The following is an 18,411-nucleotide window of genomic DNA, read 5'->3' on the forward strand; positions in this document are numbered from 1 at the left end:
CGGGCGAGGAGGCTGTTCCGGGCTGTCCAGAGTGGAGCGCATCGACACCTCTTGGACAGAGGGTGAGCGGTCCTCTCGGTGCCGATGCCTGCTGGGTGCCGAATCCCTCGGCGACCCAGAGCTCTCGGTGCCGACGCGGGGAGGAGACCGGTGTCGATGCTTCTTCGACTTCTTCCGAAGCATGTCACCGGAGCTCCCCGGCACCGACGAGGAGGACGTAGAATCCATCCGTCGCTTCCTCGGGGCCGAGGCCGAAGAAGGTCGGTCTCGGGGGGGCTGTACCGCAGGAGCCCTCAGGGTGGGAGGAGACCCACCCGAAGGCTCACCGCCACCAGCAGGGGAATGGACAGCCCTCACCTGCACTCCTGACGATGCACCACCGTCCGACGACATCAGCAGACGAGGGTCCCGGTACCACCGACGTCGATGCAGCTATCCGATGTCTCGGCGCCGATGCAGAGGCCCGATGCCTCGATGCCCGATGCCTCGATGCACTCGATGCAAGGGCGGCCGAGGAAGATGGTCTGGACGCTGACGACGTCGATGCACTCGAAGATCCCGGTGCCGATGAAGAGCCCGAGAACAAAACGTTCCACTGGGCTAGTCTCGCTACCTGAGTCCGCCTTTGAAGCAGGGAACACAGACTACAGTTCTGAGGGCGGTGCTCGGCCCCCAGACACTGAAGACATGACGAGTGTCGATCAGTGAGCGAGATAACCCGGGCGCACTGGGTGCACTTCTTGAAGCCGCTGGAAGGCTTTGATGTCATGGGCGGAAAAATCACGCCGGCGAAATCAAAGTCCGAAATGACGGAAAAAGAGCACCAAAAACTTTAGAGGGAGAAAATCTCGACCGAGGCCGAAAAGAGGCCTACCCCGACGACGAAAGAAAACTTATCGGGGCCAAAAGCTGGAAATACGGGGAGGATTGAAACGAAACCCGGTGGAGGGGTTCCGGAGCACTTCCCGAGTACAAGAAAAGCTTTTCCGAAGAAAAAAACACGTTCAACAAAATGGACGCGCGAGGTCGACTCTCCGAGGCTCGACACGGCGAAAAATACGACCGTACCGAGTGCGGACAAAAGAAGACTGGCCGGCTCGAGCCGGTTTCGGGCGGGAAGACGGCCGCGCATGCGCGGTGCGCGCGGGCGCGCGAGGGCTAGCAAAGGACTTTGCTAGTGAAGATTCCGATTGGAGGGGCTGCCGTGGACGTCACCCATCAGTGAGAACAAGCAGCCTGCTTGTCCTCGGAGAATAAATTATTGGCAAAGATTCTGGCAGAGCGTTTAAAAAAGCTCCTTCCCAATGACATTAGACCAATGCAGGCGGGGTTTGTCCCAGGGAGGCAATCAGTACTACACGTGAGGAGAACCCTATTAGCCATGGCACAGTGTAGATATCAGAAAATCCCTGGGGTAGTAGTCAGTTTGGATACTGCCAAAGCATTCAATAGGGTCAGTTGGGACTTCCTGTTTAAAGTATTGGAGTGGATGAGATTGCCCGAAGGGTTTCTGCAAGCAATCCAAGCCCTCTATACCGACATGCATGCTCAGGTAGTGGTTAACGGTGGCACAACACCAGGTTTCCCAATAGGAAGGGGGACGCGCCAGGGCTGCCCCCTTTCACCACTACTGCTTGATCTGACGCTGGAACCGCTGATTAGGCTCCTAGAGTTAGACCCAGGGATTAGCGGGGAACGCGTGGGAGATCAAGAGGTGAGAGTCCTACCACATGGGTAGACTCCAAACTGAAATATTTCGGGGTGATTATTTCCAATAACAACGCTTCACTGTATAGAGATAATGTTGACCCACTTATGGACATGACTAAGTGTAAACTGTCTATGTGGCAAGAGTTACCACTCACAATTTGGGGCCGAATTGCGCTTTTCAATATGATGATAGCACCCAAGTGGCTATATATATTTCAACAGTTACCCCTCTTTTTAAAGTCTAAGGATGATAAAAAAAAACTCATAAAAATAATACAGGGGTACTTGTGGCAAGGGAAAATACCCAGATTACCTTATCAGCAACTTACAACACCACGGGACGCGGGAGGAATGGGTCTTTTGAATATTAAGTTCCTGACAGTTGCCTGCTCCATGAGACATATTAATGACTGGCATCTGGGGACCTCGGACTTCTCCGTGACGTCTGTGGAGATTTCCAATATACAGCAGAACCTCCAGAGGGATTTAAGGCGTTTTTACGCATGGTGGTGTACTATAGTATTAACTCAATCCTGCAGTTTTGGAGAGCCAAGGAAGAGCCTCCATTGCAGGTGTGGCGAGCCCAAATGCTCAAGCAAATGCGTGTCAACCGGTGTGGGGTCAGAGAGATGGACAGCATACCGGGCCAACGGTTCAGGGCGTAGTGGGAACCTCTGTGGGAGACCCTAACTCCTACAGAGAGAAGTTATCTGCTAAATTTTTTACATTTTTAGAGCTGCTAACACAGTATAACGGACTTGTGGTTCCAAGGGGATGGGAGGGAAGAAAATGAGACTACTGCGCAATTCCATTTAAACAGGCAGTGATAGGTGCCTAGCGCTCCAAGGCAGACTGGCAGGCTAACGGGGAGGGGTTGGAACAGACCTGTGTGACACGAGGGACTTCCCACAACATAAAATGCTAGGCGGGTTCACCTGGGTGCACATGTGTCAATTTAGGGGAGCATGAAAGTTTCTAGTTCTGTAATCTAAACTTGTTTTCTCCTAGATCTAAGGTGGACAAATTTGGAAAGGTGTCAGCCTCTGGGCAAGAAAAGGGAGGCGGGGTGGGAAGAGTGAAGGGAATGGGGGGGGGGGGGGGGGGGGGAAGGAACTCGCCGGAGAGGATAGGAGGATCGTAAGACATTGCTGCACTTACCTTATATGTTCTGTAAGTTTTGTATGTTTGAATTAATTTCGGAACAGATGGGAGCTATCAGAGTCCAGGCTCTATATCTGTACCGGAAAGCTGATATCAGCAGGAAAGTATGACAGGGTGAGTCCCCTCATTTACTTTAACTGAATTAACTAGTACATTACACTTGGGAAGGGTAGGGGGGGGATGGAAAGGGATAAAAGAAACAACGGTCAATATAAATGATGGGATCACTATCAAGCTGGTACTCAGTCCGTAGGGGGCTGAATGGACGCAAGTTACAATTGTTGAGTAGCTGTATGTTATGTAACTAAAGGAATGTTGATCCACAAATGAGGGAAGGAGGGAGTAATTTCAAGAAAGGGGTGGGGTATAGGAAGGGATAGGTGGGGAGGAAAAAGGGAAAATTGGATGACTGGTTTATTAGTTTATCTCTGTTTAGTTTGTTAAAGGGTATGCTATTTATGTATGGAGAGTCAGTCGACTGTTTAATTGATTTTGTCATCAATAAAAAACTGTTAAATCCTAAAATGGTGTGAGTCGTTCCTTCGCCATTAGAGGAGAAAATTTAATTTAAGATGATCAGACCATGGTACAGCTGTCCATTTTGTAGATAATAGTGTAAGATTTAGGTCTGATGAGAATTTATGCGTGATGATGTCTAGTGTGTGTCCTTTAATATGGGTTGGTTCCATATTTGGCCAATGAAGATCCCATGATAGGAAAAGATCCATACATTCGCGTACATAAATAGAGTTAGAGTCTTCAAGATGGAGATTAATATCTCCTATTATAATAAGGTTGGAAGTTGACATACATGTGGTCGATATAATAGTCCATAAAATGTATTTGGCAGTCAAGCCAGTTTCCAGGAGGTCTGTAAAACAGGACTATATTAAGGTGGTCGAGTAGATTTGAGTGATATATTGAAAGGATGTGTGCCCTTCTCTGCTTTTTCAGTCTGTGTTGGGAGTTTACTTCTAATTAGCTTGTGTTTTAAATTGGGTGGTTGTCGGAAAGCAAGCACTGGTGGGGATGGGAATATCTCTTTCAGTAATTCATCCTCTTGGAGAAGAGGCTGAAGATCTTTTATGATTTTTCTTAATTTTTCCAGCTCTGGGTTGTATGTCACTATAAGGGGGACTCTGTTTGTGGCTTTTTATTCTTTGTACTGTAGCAGATTTTCCCTGGGTGTTTTGAGGGAGGAGGCAATATTTTTGCAGATTATTTGGGGGTTGTAGCCTTTCCGTTTGAAGGATGCAGTCAGGATTTCAAGGTGTCTGTCTCTGTCCCCCCTTGGGTCAGAGCAGATACAGTGGTATCTTGTGGCTTGGCTGTAAATAATGGATCTCTTTGTATGTGAAGGGTGGAAGCTGGAGTTGTGGAGGTAGCTGCATCTGTCTGTGGGTTTCTTGTATATAGATGTTTGTATATAGTCCTCGCTGATTGAGACCATGGTGTCCAAAAATTTGACTTTTTCTGGGGAGTAGTCAATTTTGAATCTGATTGTAGGATGGTATGTATTGAAGGAATAGTAAAATTGTTTCAGAGTTCTTCCCCCTCCGTCCAAATCATAAAATGTCATCGATGTACCGGTAGGTATTTAGAGGTTTGGTCTGCTATGTATTCAGAAATGTTTCTTCCAGCTCAGCCATAAAAAGGTTGGCATATTGGGGTGCTGTCCTGGTGCCCATCGCAGTGCCCATTATTTGTAGATAGATATCATTGTTAAAGCAGAAGTAGTTGTGAGCTTAAAATAAATTTGATTAATTTTGTAATAGTTTCTGATGAGTATTGATGGTCCAGTGTGGATGTTTTTAGGAGTCTCCACATGCTGCTATGCCATCTGCATGGTGAATGTTGCTGTGTAGTGATTCTACATCCATCGTGACCAGAAGGGTGTTTGGTGGTAATTGCATGATATTTTTCAATTATCAGAAAGTCTGTGGAGTCTTGTATGAAGCTGTTTGTTTTGTGCACGAGAGGTTTCAGAATTCCCTCTGAGTCTAGATATTTCCTCCGTGTGCCAATACCTGATATGACTGGTCTGCCCAGGTTTCCAGGTTTGTGGATTTTGGGTAGCATGTAGAATGTGCCCACAGAAGGTTGGTTCTGTGTGAGTTTCTTCAGATGTGGCTGTACTTGTTTAGGAAATGTTCTGATAAGGTCTTTTAGCTGCTTTGTATAATCCTGTGTGGGGTCCTCAGTTAGTTTCCTGTAGTATTTATTGTCTGAGAGCTGTCTGTGCCCTTCTTCAATGTATTTTTGTGTGTCCATAATTACCATTGCGCCTCCTTTGTCTGCAGGTTTGATGATAATGCGTTCGTTAGTTTGTAGAGTTCTTATGGCTGCTCTTTTTGGTGGGTTAAGATTGTACAGAATTCTCTTTTGTTTGTTGGAAAGTTATGATTTTACTCTATGTCACATGAAGAATGCCGGTGACAGCAAGGTTCCCACCCCTGTGGGGCAGCACTTTACAAAACCAAACACTGTACCAGTGATTTCATAGTAAGAATCCTGAAGGTAACTTTAAAACAATACAGGAATGTAAGACCTTTGAAGTCAGAATGATTGAATATTTTGACACCCAACAGACAGGACTTAACAAGGATCTGGGTTTTCTGGCCCATTATAAACCATAAAGTTGTATTTCTCTGTTTATCACCCTCCCCTCACCTATCCACCCCCATCCTGTTAGACTATCACTGAAATGCTTTGATGTTCCCCATGCATACCTCCTACCCACCCCCACCCTGTTAGACTGTCAATGAAATGCTTTGATGTTTCACTTATATACACTGTCATCTACTACATTTGCTTATTTCGATCTGAGGAAGGGCAACCTTTGAAAGCTAATCAAGAAATGTATTAAGTTATGTCCAATAAAAAAGCTATCACTCTTAATTTTTTTTCCATGTTTTATTTTGGTTGATTTCTATTGATTACCTTAAAAGTGGACTAACACAGCTATCACACCTCTCTAAAAAGGTTCGAAGGAGATCTGGGAAATTATAGACCGGTGAGCCTGACGTTGGTCCCGGCCAAACAGTAGAGACTATTATAAAGAACAAAATTACAGAGCATATTCAAAAGCATGGATTAATGAGAAGAAGCCAACATGGATTTAGTGAAGGGAAATCTTGCCTCACCAATCTATTACATTTCTTTGAAGGGGTGAACAAATCATGTAGATAAAGGTGAGCCGGTCAATATTGTGTATCTGGATTTTCAAAAGGTGTTTGACAAAGCACCTCATGAAAGACTCCAGAGGAAACTGGAGAGTCATGGGATAGGAGGTAATGTTCTATTATGGATTAAAAACTGGTTAAAAGACAGAAAACAGAGAGTAGGGTTAAATGGTCAGTATTCTCAATGGAAAAGGGTACATCGTGGGGTTCCTCAGGGGTCTGTGCTGGGACCGCTGCTTTTTAATACATTTATAAATGATCTAGAGATGGAAGTAATTAGTGAGGTGGTTACATTTGCTGATGACACAGTTATTCAAAGTTTTTAAACCACGAGAGGATTATGAAAAATTACAAGAGGATCTTACGAGACTGGGAGACTGGGCATTTAAATGGCAGATGACGTTTAATGTGAACAAGCGCAATTGATGCATGTGGGGAATTATAGCTATGTAATACAAGGCTCCACTTTAGGAGTCACTGACCATGAAAGGAATCTAGGCGTCGTTGATGATACTCTGAAACCCTCTGATCAACGTGCTGCGGCGGCTAAGAAAACATATCGAATGCAAGTATTATTAGAAAAGAAATGGAAACAAACATGAGTATGTTATAATGCCTTTGTATCACTCCATGGAGCGACTGCACCTCGAATAGTGTGTTCAATTCTGGTCACCACATCTCAAAAACGATATAGTGGAATTAGAAAAGGTACAGAGAAGGGCAACGAAAATGATAAAGGGGGTGGGAAGATTTCCCTATGAGGAAAGGCTGAAGAGGCTAGGGCTCTTCAGCTTGCAGAACACAGAGCTGAGGGGAGATATGATAGAGGGCTATAAAATAATGAGTGCAGTGGAATGGGTAGATGTGAATTACTTGTTTACTCTTTCCAAAAATACTAGGACTAGGGGGCATGCAATGAAGCTACAAAAGTAGTAAATTTAAAACGAAATCAGAGGAAATATTTCTTCTCTCAACGTGTAATTAAACTCTGGAATTTGTTGCCAGAGAATGTAGTAAAAGCCGTTAGCTTAGTGGGGGTTTAAAAAATGTTTGGATGGCTTCCTAAAGGAAAAGTCCATAGACCATTATTAAAATGGATTTGGGGAAAATTCACTGCTTATTTCTAGGATAAGCAGCATAAAATGTATTGTACTTTTTGGGGATCTTGCCAGGTACATGTGACCTGGATTGTTAGAAACAGGATGCTGAGATTGATGGACCTTTGGTCTATCCCAGTATGGCAATACTTATGTACTTATTTTGTAAGGCTGATGCCTGGTGATGTCAGTGTAGACAGACTGGATGCCTCCTACCTTTTGGGCTTAGTTTGCATGTTTAAGGATCAGTGCTCAAGAGCAACAAAACAAACCAGACAGCTTTTCTCTAAGAACTGGGCCTTCAAAAGAATTCACACCTCTTTATTAATCAGCAGATATCAGAACAAACAAATTATGACACAAGAAAGTGTTGGAAGAGAGAATTCAGGTATATAAACATAGAGAGGGACAAACACACTCACCCCTCCTCAATCAGACATTTAGCTGACGCCTTCGGGTAACTCTGTGTGTTTGAATTTCCTCCCAGAGTTCTTCAGGCAGTTTTTATTATTTATTTCCTGCCTGAACATCACTGTGACCCCTGAAGGTGTTTTATAGCATCAAAACATGGACCGTGTCGGGTCCTTTTGTAAAAGCAGTGAATAAAGCATCCCTTAAACACTATTGCCTGTGTTGGAGTGTCTGTTGGCCAGCCTCTACTTTGGGTTAAGTGATTTGCCCAGAATCACAAGGAGTTGCAGTGGGAAATAAAATAAATACACCTTTAATTGTGCAATTAATTGTGATTAAAAATGTTTAATTGCACAATTGCAATTAAAATGTTTAAATCAAAATGCAGTTCTAGAGGAAGTCCTGGTGCAACACAATTGCTACAATGACCAGGCTAGAACAATGATAGGGAAAACCTAAAATAAGGAAAAGATATCCATGTAGTTGCAAAAGAAGGTTTGTGATGCCAATATTCTAGCACTAGTTCTGACTGAGCTAGAAGATAAAAGCAGCATAACTGCTGGATCAAAGTCTTTTTATTCAAACTGTTTCTTATGTATTTCCCTTATAAAACAGCAGTGTTAGATCTGAGTGGGCAGGACTGCTTTTTTGCATTAAATACATAACAAAAGAACCTCTCTCTTTACTGAGTACCAATATAAGAAAATAAGATGCAGAATAGGGGCACAACAATGTGGGAAGGCAAGAAGTGCAAGCCAATAATTAGCCCAATTAAAGTGGTTTTGGTTTTGATGAAGCAGTATATAAAGTGTTCCAGTAAACAAAAGTTTAGACCACTTCTACAAACCTTAAGATGAGGAAAACATCTTAATACTAAAAACCCCTGCAAGCTTGGCCCAAATTAGTACAGAAATTTTCTTAAGAGCATGTGGAGAAGAGGAAGGGGAAAGAAGCAGGGGTTTACCATCTCCAGTTCCTCCACACGGAGCTGTCTACGACATTTCATGGACACATGGTGCTCTTTAACTTCCTGCAATGTGTCATTGCGCACACTGGTGCTCAGGCAGATCACAACATCCACCCTAGGAGATAAAAGAAAGCCATAATTACAGAGTTGCTCTCAGCTTCTGCATGCATAGGACAAAACTGCACAGTGGGCTGAAACACTGTCATCTCTGGTAGCTGCAGAGTGCTGCAAACAGAGCTGGACCTCACACTGCTGTTCTGTATGAAACCCATGGGCCCTGATGAACCTCTGAAGACAAGATAACCTGAACATATCCATAGTTTAAATTTCCAAAATGATATTGTTTCAAAATTTTAAACAGGTCTTCAGACCTCAATTATTTCTACTCTTTATGACATCAGAGTAAGGCACTGTGTGTTGCTGGTTTACTCAGCCCTTGGATTTTAATTACCTTCTTACCTTTTCATGCCAAAGCGTAAGAGTAGACTTCATGAGCTCCCTGCCCTGAACTCTCCCACTGAGCAGAGCTGCCACACATCAGTTTGAAGCTATGCACAACCTATGCTAACTGAGCTTTTCTGCAGAACAGGGGCTTGTGAAGAGCTCAGATATGGGAGATGATGTTTTGCATAGTCCAGAACTTCCTCCATCTCCAATGAGTACCTGGCAGAATGGGGCTGAGTCAAGATGTGCCAAAGAATGAGGCATCTCGAGCAGCTTCAGGAGATCTCTGTTCTTGCCTGTGATGCAACATCTTCTGCAGTCCAGGACGTTTCCCAGGTCTTGCATTTGGAGGAATCCAGCTTGGAATACGGTGCAACAGCATCTTCTCTAAGGAGTGATGGAGTGCAGGGAGAGGGAAAAATGCTGCAATTTACGATGAAGCTGTGGAATTTGCAGCCTCTTGAAAAGCCAACTAATTACACTGGATTATGGGCTGCTCTGGACTCTCTGAATATGGTTTGTTGTAGCTTTGTCACTACATCTATACAAATTCCTCCCAATTACAAGCTATTGGAATTAGAATGGACTCTTGTGTTTCTAATTTGGAAGAGATAATGGACCAGCGCAAGGTGTCACCAACTGCTCTTATTCAGGATAGTGATATGTAGAAAATTAGTGAATTTGGATAGGCAGAAGGCAGAAACATTTGAGGCTACTGATTTTTTTCCTGTCTTAACTACTCCATGGGAACTATTTCAGAGATTCTTGAAACAGGTGTTGTAGTTTATTGAAACAGCTTTTCCATCCTTAGGTTTTTACATTCAAAGTTTGATTGGAATGCTGGGACAGTAGAACAATTCTCTTTGGATGTTTCTAATGATAGCTTAAATGTTACTGTTCTATTGGATAGACCAGTTGAGGAAGTAACTAAGAGGGAAGCTTTCTTGGTTAGGGTTCTTTTTCTTAAGATAAGGATTCAGTTCTAAGACTTTATGATGTTGTGATTCTTGGGGGGGGGGGGGGTCAAATTTCCCCTAATTTGTTTCATTGTATCTAGGAGCTGAGGAAACTGTTCCTGGCTTTATGTCAGAAGGTTTTTTTCTCCGGGAGCAAGATTTTAAAGTTTCTTTGTAAATGTTTAACTTGGATTGATAATTGCCAGTGTATTTTTATACACCTTTTCAACAATTTTTTTTTTTTGGGGGGGGGGGGGGGTGGGTCAGGAAAGGATGTAGTGTCTTCTAGGGTAAATAATGAATAATATCTCTTCTGGGCACAATTCTATGTCAGTGTTTTATTATCACCTATTCTTTTCTCATCTAAATTTCTTTAAATTCAATTTAATTGCCTTGTGGATTGTTTCTTGTATCCGTCTTCACCTGTGGTCCAAAGCATGTAAAATTGTTCCACACCCTCCTCCTCACCCTTTCAAGAGGTACTCTGCATGTATAATTTTTTTAAATTTTACTTGCACATTTTTATTCATACATTTAAATATAATGACATTTTGAAGATAGCTGTAAAACTAAAAATTGTCCTTATCTCCCCATTAAATGGTACCTGCCAAGTATCAGCAGAGAGAAAGCATGTGGACAAAATGGTTCTATGCATGAAGAGGCAAATGGAAGAAACTTGCAAACAGAAGAAGGGTTTAGGAGTTGGCAGACCGGCAAAGAAAGAATTTGTGGAGCTGAATTGGGTGGCGGAGCAGGTGGGGGAAGAGAGGTTGGTGGTTGGAGGCGAGGATAGTGGAGGGCAGACTTATACGGTCTGTGCCAGAGCCGGTGATGGGAGGCGGGACTGGTGGTTGGGAGGCGGGAAATACTGCTGGGCAGACTTGTACGGTCTGTGCCCTGAAAAAGGCAGGTACAAATCAAGGTAAGGTATACACATATGAGTTTATCTTGTTGGGCAGGTCTTTTTCTGCCGTCATCTACTATGTTACTATGAATGCTGGGATTAAGTCAGTATTCCTCTCTAGTTTATTAAGCAGATGACAGATTCATATTCTAATCTAGAACAAGAAGTTCATCACAACAAAAGATGCCTACTTTATGGGATGTGCCCATGTTTGTGGTCCAGAGAGAGTCAGAAGGGACATAGCCTCGTTAGACAACAACCAAAAAGTTGAGGCCCTCTTACTAAACTGCACTAAAAAGTGTCCAGCGTTATTCCCAACATGGGCTTTCCTGCACGCTGAGGCCACTTTTAGCGCAGCAGTAAAACAGCCCATCCTCACTTTTAATTTCATTAGAAGCCAAAAAAGCTAGTTGTTCAAAGTGTCTTAAGAGAACAATTTTAGTTTCCTTTTCTACCCTCTCTGACTCCTACCACCCAATTACATGACAATGTTATCAAATCTATGTAAGCCACATTGAGCCTGCAAATAGGTGGGGGAATGTGGGATACAAATGCAAAAAATAATAAAGCGAATGCTACATACCTGTAGAAGGTATTCTCCAAGGACATCAGGCTGATTGTTCTCACTGATGGGTGACGTCTACGGCACCCCTCCAATCGGAACTTCACTAGCAAAGGCCTTTGCTAGTCCTCGCGCGCCCATGCGCACCGCGCATGCGCGGCTGTCTTCCCGCCCGAACCGGCTCGTGTTCGTCAGTCCCGTATGTAGCAAGACAAAGACAAGGGAAGACACAACTCCAAAGGGGAGGCGGGCGGGTTTGTGAGAACAATCAGCCTGCTGTCCTCGCAGAATACCTTCTACAGGTATGTAGCATTCGCTTTCTCCGAGGACAAGCAGGCTGCTTGTTCTCACTGATGGGGTATCCCTAGCCCTCAGGCTCACTCAAAACAACATGGTCAATTGGGCCTCGCAACGGCGAGGACATAACTGAGATTGACCTAACATCTTATACAACTAACTGAGAGTGTAGCCTGGAACAGAATAAAACATGGGCCTACGGGGGTGAAGTTGGATTCAAACTCCAAACAGATTCTGAGGCACCGACTGCCCGAACCGACTGTCGCGTCGGGTATCCTGCTGCAGGCAGTAATGAGATGGGGAGAGGGGTTTAGACTTGTTAGAAATTCAACACCACACTGGTGAAGTAACATAGTAACATAGTAGTTGACGGCAGAAAAAGACCTGCATGGTCCATCCAGTCTGCCCAACAAGATAAACTCATATGTACTACTTTTTGTGTATACCCTACCTTGATTTGTACCTGTCCTCTTCAGGGCACAGACCGTATAAGTCTGCTCAGCACTATCCCCGCCTCCCAACCATCAGCCCTGCCTCCCACCACCAGCTCTGGTAGGGAGCAGATTTCATAAGGATGGGCTGCATTTCAATCAGGGTGCAACCCACCTACTGAAAACAGGACAGAGTGCCAGGCAATGTGAGATCAGCACGGGACGAACGCTTTAGCTGACGGGGGTTGGGGATTCCCACCAGCCCAAACCAGTGGCCCAAGAGCCAATTTTTGTTTGTTTGTTTTTTGGGGGGGGGGGGGGGGGAGCTACGCCACTGGATGTTTATTATTCTTTTATTTGTTTTGACATTTATACTCCAACATTATCCCGAACATACTCAAGCTCAATGTGACAGTAAATAAAAAGACAAGGTTTACAAAAGCCATAAACAAAAATATCAAATACAGACCATTGATGGCCAGTTGCAATCTAAGATACTCCATCAATAGATTGAAAACGCTCCTGTTTCAGGCGTTTCTGTCTTTTACGAAATACCAAGTAATCAGGCTGACCCTTGATTGCCATTGGCCATGAATTCCACCCTGGTATTTAAAGGCAGCAGAGTGAACAGACTTATAACGTACTCTCCTGCAATCTGGAAAATGAAGTCTAAGGTAGTCCCCTAGAACCAGAGGTTATATTGCATAGGGGAATAGTTCTTAAGGGCTGCATATAATCCAGTGTCATGCCATATAATATTTGAAAGACAAAGCACACAATTTAAAAATAATCCTGGCTTTAATAGCATGACAGGTGGGCTTTCTCAGTCGCTCTATCCTGGATCTGTGAAAATGGGAGCTGAAGGCCTGAAATCTCCCTTAGCAGAAGTGATGGCCATCAGAAACACTGTCTTGAGGGCTAGATCCTTGCTGGAAGCCAAGTGCAGGTGCTAAAATGGAGCCTCAGACAGCACCCAGAGGACCAGATTGAGGTCCCAAGAAGAAAAGGAGGGACAAACTGAGTTACCTCTCTAAGCAAAGCCAGAAATATGCCCTTTCCCTTCTCTCAAAAGCTGGATAACACAGCCACCTAGACTCTCAGGGAGCTCAAGGCCAGCCCCTGTTTCAGGCTCTGCTGCAGAAAACCCAAAACACTGGAAACCTCCAGGGAGATGGGAAGCATACCTTGCACTAGGATTCAAAACATATGCCAGACCTTAATAAGCCAAGGGCAGAGAGGACTTTCCTGGAGAAAAGCAGAATAGAAACTGCAAGGGAAATCCACTTTTCTAACTGTCACCTTTCAATAGACATATCGTAAACCAACTCAGATCCAGATCCTCCATCTATACAGACCCTCGCTGGAACAGACCCCGCCCCCTAGGTAATGGAAGTGGATCTCCACCAGCAGACACCAGAGATCTGCAAATCCAAGGTCTGCAAGACCAATCTGATGCCACCACAAGATCAAATGAGGATGAGAAGAAGCCCTACACAACAAAAAACCAATGAGTTGCCACAGAGAAAGACGGGGGGGGGGGGGGGGAAGAGAGATCAACTACCGGCCAGGCAGTACCAGGGCATTTGCCCTGTGAAAGGACTGGGCCCCTCTGGTAGGGATACCATATGTCTGGATTCCCCCGGATGCCCTCTTTCTCAGGGGACTGTCAGACGTTTTACCAGCCTGTTCGTTTGTGCAGGTTTCTGAACAGATGGGCTGACTGGTGAGTAGGTCTTCTCTCTCCCCTGCCAGAAACTATCTTAATGTACCCTGGTGGTCTAGTGGCCTCTTCAGGGCAGGAAAGAACCCCCCTCGCAAGACTTGCATGGAAGCCTTGCGAGGCCACTGCTTGAAATCTTGACAACCATTTTAAAGAAGTGGCAGCAGTGGACAGGAAAGAGTGGGGTTCTTTCCTGTCCCAAGAAGTCCCTAGACCACCTGGGCTGTAAAGGGAAGGAGAAGGGGTAAAGAGCTGCACATGAATGGGAGGGAGAGAAGGGGATAAAGAGCTGCACATGAATGGGAGGTAGAGAAGGGGGTCAAGAGCTGCACATGGTGGACAGGAGAATGGTGCAAGCTGCGCATGGATGGGTGGGAGAGAAGGTGACAAGCAGCACGTGGATGGAAGGGAGAGGAGAGGGGGACATGCTGTAATGGAGGGGAGGGGATGAGAGAGGGAGACGGGAACGGGGCAAATGCAGCACACAGATAAAAGGGAATGGAGAGGACGAGGGTTTCATGCTGTCATGAATGGGAGGGAAGGAAAAGGGGTACGTGCAGCTCATGGGTGCTTGCTTTTTAGAAACATAACATATTTTCTAATTGTGTATTTAGCAGAGTACATAAGAGAGAATGCATTTCTGTTACTTTTACCAGTATCTTCATTGCTTATGGAATGTGTCTTTCTTGGGGGGTGGGGGGAGGGTTCAAGATAACTGCGGCAGGGTGCAGTGAGGGCTGGAGGTGGGACAGCATTTTATGTTTTGAAACCTCCTTTTTTCCACAAATATGGTAACCCTACCCTCAGGTGACTGAAAAATGCTCCGCCTTCACATTGGCTCTGGACATCATCATGTTGAACTGAGGAAACCCCCAACGGTCCACAAATAGCTGGAAGGCCTGAAGCCCCAGCTCCCATTTTACCAGATCCAAGATAGAGTGACTGAGAAAGTTCACCTACACGTTGTCTTTGCCTGCAATATGGACCACTGAGAGAGCCTACATAGTAACATAGTAGATGACGGCAGAAAAAGACCTGCATGGTCCATCCAGTCTGCCCAAGACAAACTCATATGTGTATACCTTACCTTGAATTGAATTTGTACCTGTCCTTTTCAGGGCACAGACCATATAAGTCTGCCCAGCAGTATTTCCCGCCTCCCAACCACCAGTCCCGCCTCCCATCACCGGCTCTGGTACAGACCATATAAGTCTGCCCTCCCCTATCCTTGCTTCCCAACCACCACCCCCTCTTCCCCCCCACCTACTCCGCCACCCAATTTCAGCTAAGTTTCTGAGGATCCATTCCTTCTGCACAGGATTCCTCTATGCATATCCCATTCATGTTTGAACTCCACCACCTCCCGCGGGAGGGCATTCCAAGTGTCCACCACCCTCTCCGTGAAAAAATACTTCCTGACATCTTTCCTGAGTCTGCCCCCCTTCAATCTCATTTCATGTCCTCTCTTTCTACCGCCTTCCCATCTCCGGAAAAGATTCGTTTGCGGATTAATACCTTTCAAATATTTGAACGTCTGTATCATATCACCCCTGTTCCTCCTTTCCTCCAGGGTGTACATGTTCAGGTCAGCAAGCCTCTCTTCATACGTCTTGGAACGTAAGTCCCATACCATCCTCGTAGCTTTTCTTTGCACCGCTTCCATTTTTTTAACATCCTTCGCAAGATACGGCCTCCAAAATTGAACACAATACTCCAGGTGGGGCCTCACCAACGTCTTATACAGGGGCATTAAAACCTCCTTTCTTCTGCTGGTCACTCCTCTCTCTATACAGCCTAGCAATCTTCTAGCTACGGCCACCGCCTTGTCGCACTGTTTCGTCGCCTTCAGGTCCTCAGATACTATCACCCCAAGATCCCTCTCCCCGTCCGTGCCTATCACACTCTCCCCGCCTAACACATACGTCTCCCTTGGATTTCTACTCCCTAAGTGCATCACTTTGCATTTCTTCGCATTGAATTTTAATTGCCAAACGTTAGACCATTCTTCTAGCTTCTTCAGATCTTTTTTCATGTTTTCCACTCCCTCCGGGGTGTCCACTCTGTTGGAAATCTTGGTGTCATCCGCAAAAGGCAAACTTTACTTTGTAACCCTTCGGCTATGTCACTCACAAATATATTGAACAGAATCGGCCCCAGCACCGATCCCTGAGGCACTCCACTACTCACCTTTCCCTCCTCCTACAGATGTGTCTCAGCCCACCTACAAGAGACTTTCCGCCTCCAGGACCACCGTTCCACCCTGTTTGTTGATGTATGCCACCACTTTGCCTGACAGCACACGGACCACTTTCCCTTCCAAGAGCAACAAACTCCTGCAGAGTCAGACTGACCACTCAGGTCTCCAAGCAGTTCATGGCCAGGATGACTCCTGGCTTGAACAGGTGCTTTGTACCATACACCCAAGACAGTGAGCTTCCCAACCGCGAAGTCTCAGGGTCCATGGTGACCAGCTGAAAAGGATCCAGAGGGACCCCTCTCAAAAGGTTCACCGGATAGCCCCACCAGGCCAGACTGATGTTCACCCCTAGGCGTGAGCAGGAGAACAAAGGAAGTCCTGAAAGGGTAGCACCCACTGGGACAACAGGGCTTGCTGTAGCAGATGCTTGCAGGCCCTCTCCCATAGAGTCCAAGAGCTGCAAGCAATCCCAAACCGCGGGCTCCAGGAGATAGCACAACTGTGTCCGGAGCATCTCTGCTCGTTCCTCCAGAAGAAAAACCATCCCTCTGGCCATGTCAAAGTGAACCCAAAATACTCCAGAGACTAAGACAGGGCCAGATGGCTCCTGGGCTGGTTAACTACCCAACCCAGGGATGACCTGCAAGGAAGCCAATCTAGTTCCAAAGCAGAGTTGAACAAAATAGCCAGTTGTCCGGGCACGGATGAACCTGAATGAATACCCCGATGCACACGTTGTGCAGTCAGCACTCACCCCCATTACCTTGGAAAACACACGTGCCACCTTAACCCGACCAAACTGCAAGGTCCAAAACTGAAATTTCCACCCTAGCACTCAGAAGAACAGATATCTCTTTGGATGATCCACAGTGGGGAAGTGGAAGTAGGTCTCCAGGAGGTACTGGAAGTCAAGAACTCCCCTGCCTGCGCTGAGGCAAAACTGAGAGAAGTGTTTCCATCCAGAAGCATTGGAATCATAGACAAGCATCTACCCCCTTGAGGTCCTATGAGCAGAGCAGCACATAATTTATCTAGTTTTCGGGATCCTGCCAGTACCTGTGACCTGAATTGGCCACAGTTGGAAACAGAATACTGGGCTTGATGGATCTTTCATCTGACACAGGCTTCAAAATAGAAAGTGACAAGGGGACAAAGTTTGTCCCCATCCCTGCCCCGTGCCCTCAAGTTCTGTCCCTGTCCCCGCAGTTAAGACGGATCCCTGTCCCCGTGTCATTCTATACCACCCTCCCCCTAACCCCCAAAGTGCATCACTCTGCACTTATTTGCATTCAATTTTAACTGTCAAATATTACACCATTCTTCTAACTTTTGCAGATCCCTTTTCTTGTTGTCCACTCCCTCTGGGGTATCAACTCTGTTGAAATATGTCAATATGATCAAGCATTTGGTTCGTAAGTTAAGACCCCAGAGAAAAACAGAAAATTAAGATTCAAGGGGCAGGAGAGAAGACATGGGATAAGGAAAGCACGAGGAGAGAATTCCTTAAATTTTATACTGAATTACACCAGAAGGGGACAAGTGTTGGGGGTCAAGAGGTCATCCTTTGCCAAGTCCAGAAGCATTCCACATATTTACAAAGGTGGAAAGAAGAGAAAACGTCAGCCGCATAGTTAAAAGGTGAAGTAAAAGAGGCCATTATAGCCAAAAGATTGCTCTTCAAAGAATGGAAAAAGGCCCAAATGAAAAAAAGAAGAAGCAACATAAGCAAGCACTGACAAGTCAGATGCAAAGCATTAAAAAAGAAGGCTAAAAGAAAATATGAAAAGAAGCTTGCCGAAGAGGCTAACACTCACAGTAACAACTTTTTCAGGTATATCAGAAAGCCTGCGAGGGAATCCATGGGACCATTAGATCATGAAGGAGCAGAAGGGAAGCTCAGGGAAAACAAGGCCATAGTGGAGAAACTGAATGAATTCTTTGCTTCTGTCTTTGATGTACCAGAAATGGTTTTCAAGGGTGATGGTGTGGAAGAACTGAGCCAAACTGAGAAATTAAAGAGTAAATCACCTGGACCAGATGGCATACATCCAAGGGTGCTTCAAGTGTGAAATTGTTGATCTGTTGTTAGTAATATGTAACCTGTCATTAAAATCGTCCATAGTACCTGAAGATTGGAGGGTGGCCAACGTGACACCGATTTTTAAAAAGTATTCTAGGGGTGATCTGGGAAATTATAGACCAGTAAGGCAGACGTCGGTGCCGGGCAAAAAAGTGGAAACTATTATAAAGAATAAAATTATGGAACACGTAGACAAACATGGTTTAATGGGACAGAGTTAGCATGGGTTCAGCTAAGGGAAGTATTGCCTCATCAATTTGTTATGTTCCTCATGAGAGACTCTTGAGAAAAT

General features: G+C 45.2%; 1 protein-coding gene across 1 annotated transcript in view; it reads right to left on the reverse strand.

Moving 5' to 3' along the window:
- Positions 1-18,411, reverse strand: part of GLG1 (golgi glycoprotein 1) — a 435,835-nt gene that overhangs the window by 153,369 nt on the left and 264,055 nt on the right. Inside the window, 1 exon segment of the mRNA XM_030203623.1 lies at positions 8,526-8,643. Coding sequence (XP_030059483.1) covers positions 8,526-8,643 — 118 coding nt within the window.

The sequence above is a fragment of the Microcaecilia unicolor genome, chromosome 5, assembly GCF_901765095.1.
Source record: "Microcaecilia unicolor chromosome 5, aMicUni1.1, whole genome shotgun sequence".
Taxonomy (NCBI): Eukaryota; Metazoa; Chordata; class Amphibia; order Gymnophiona; family Siphonopidae; genus Microcaecilia; species Microcaecilia unicolor.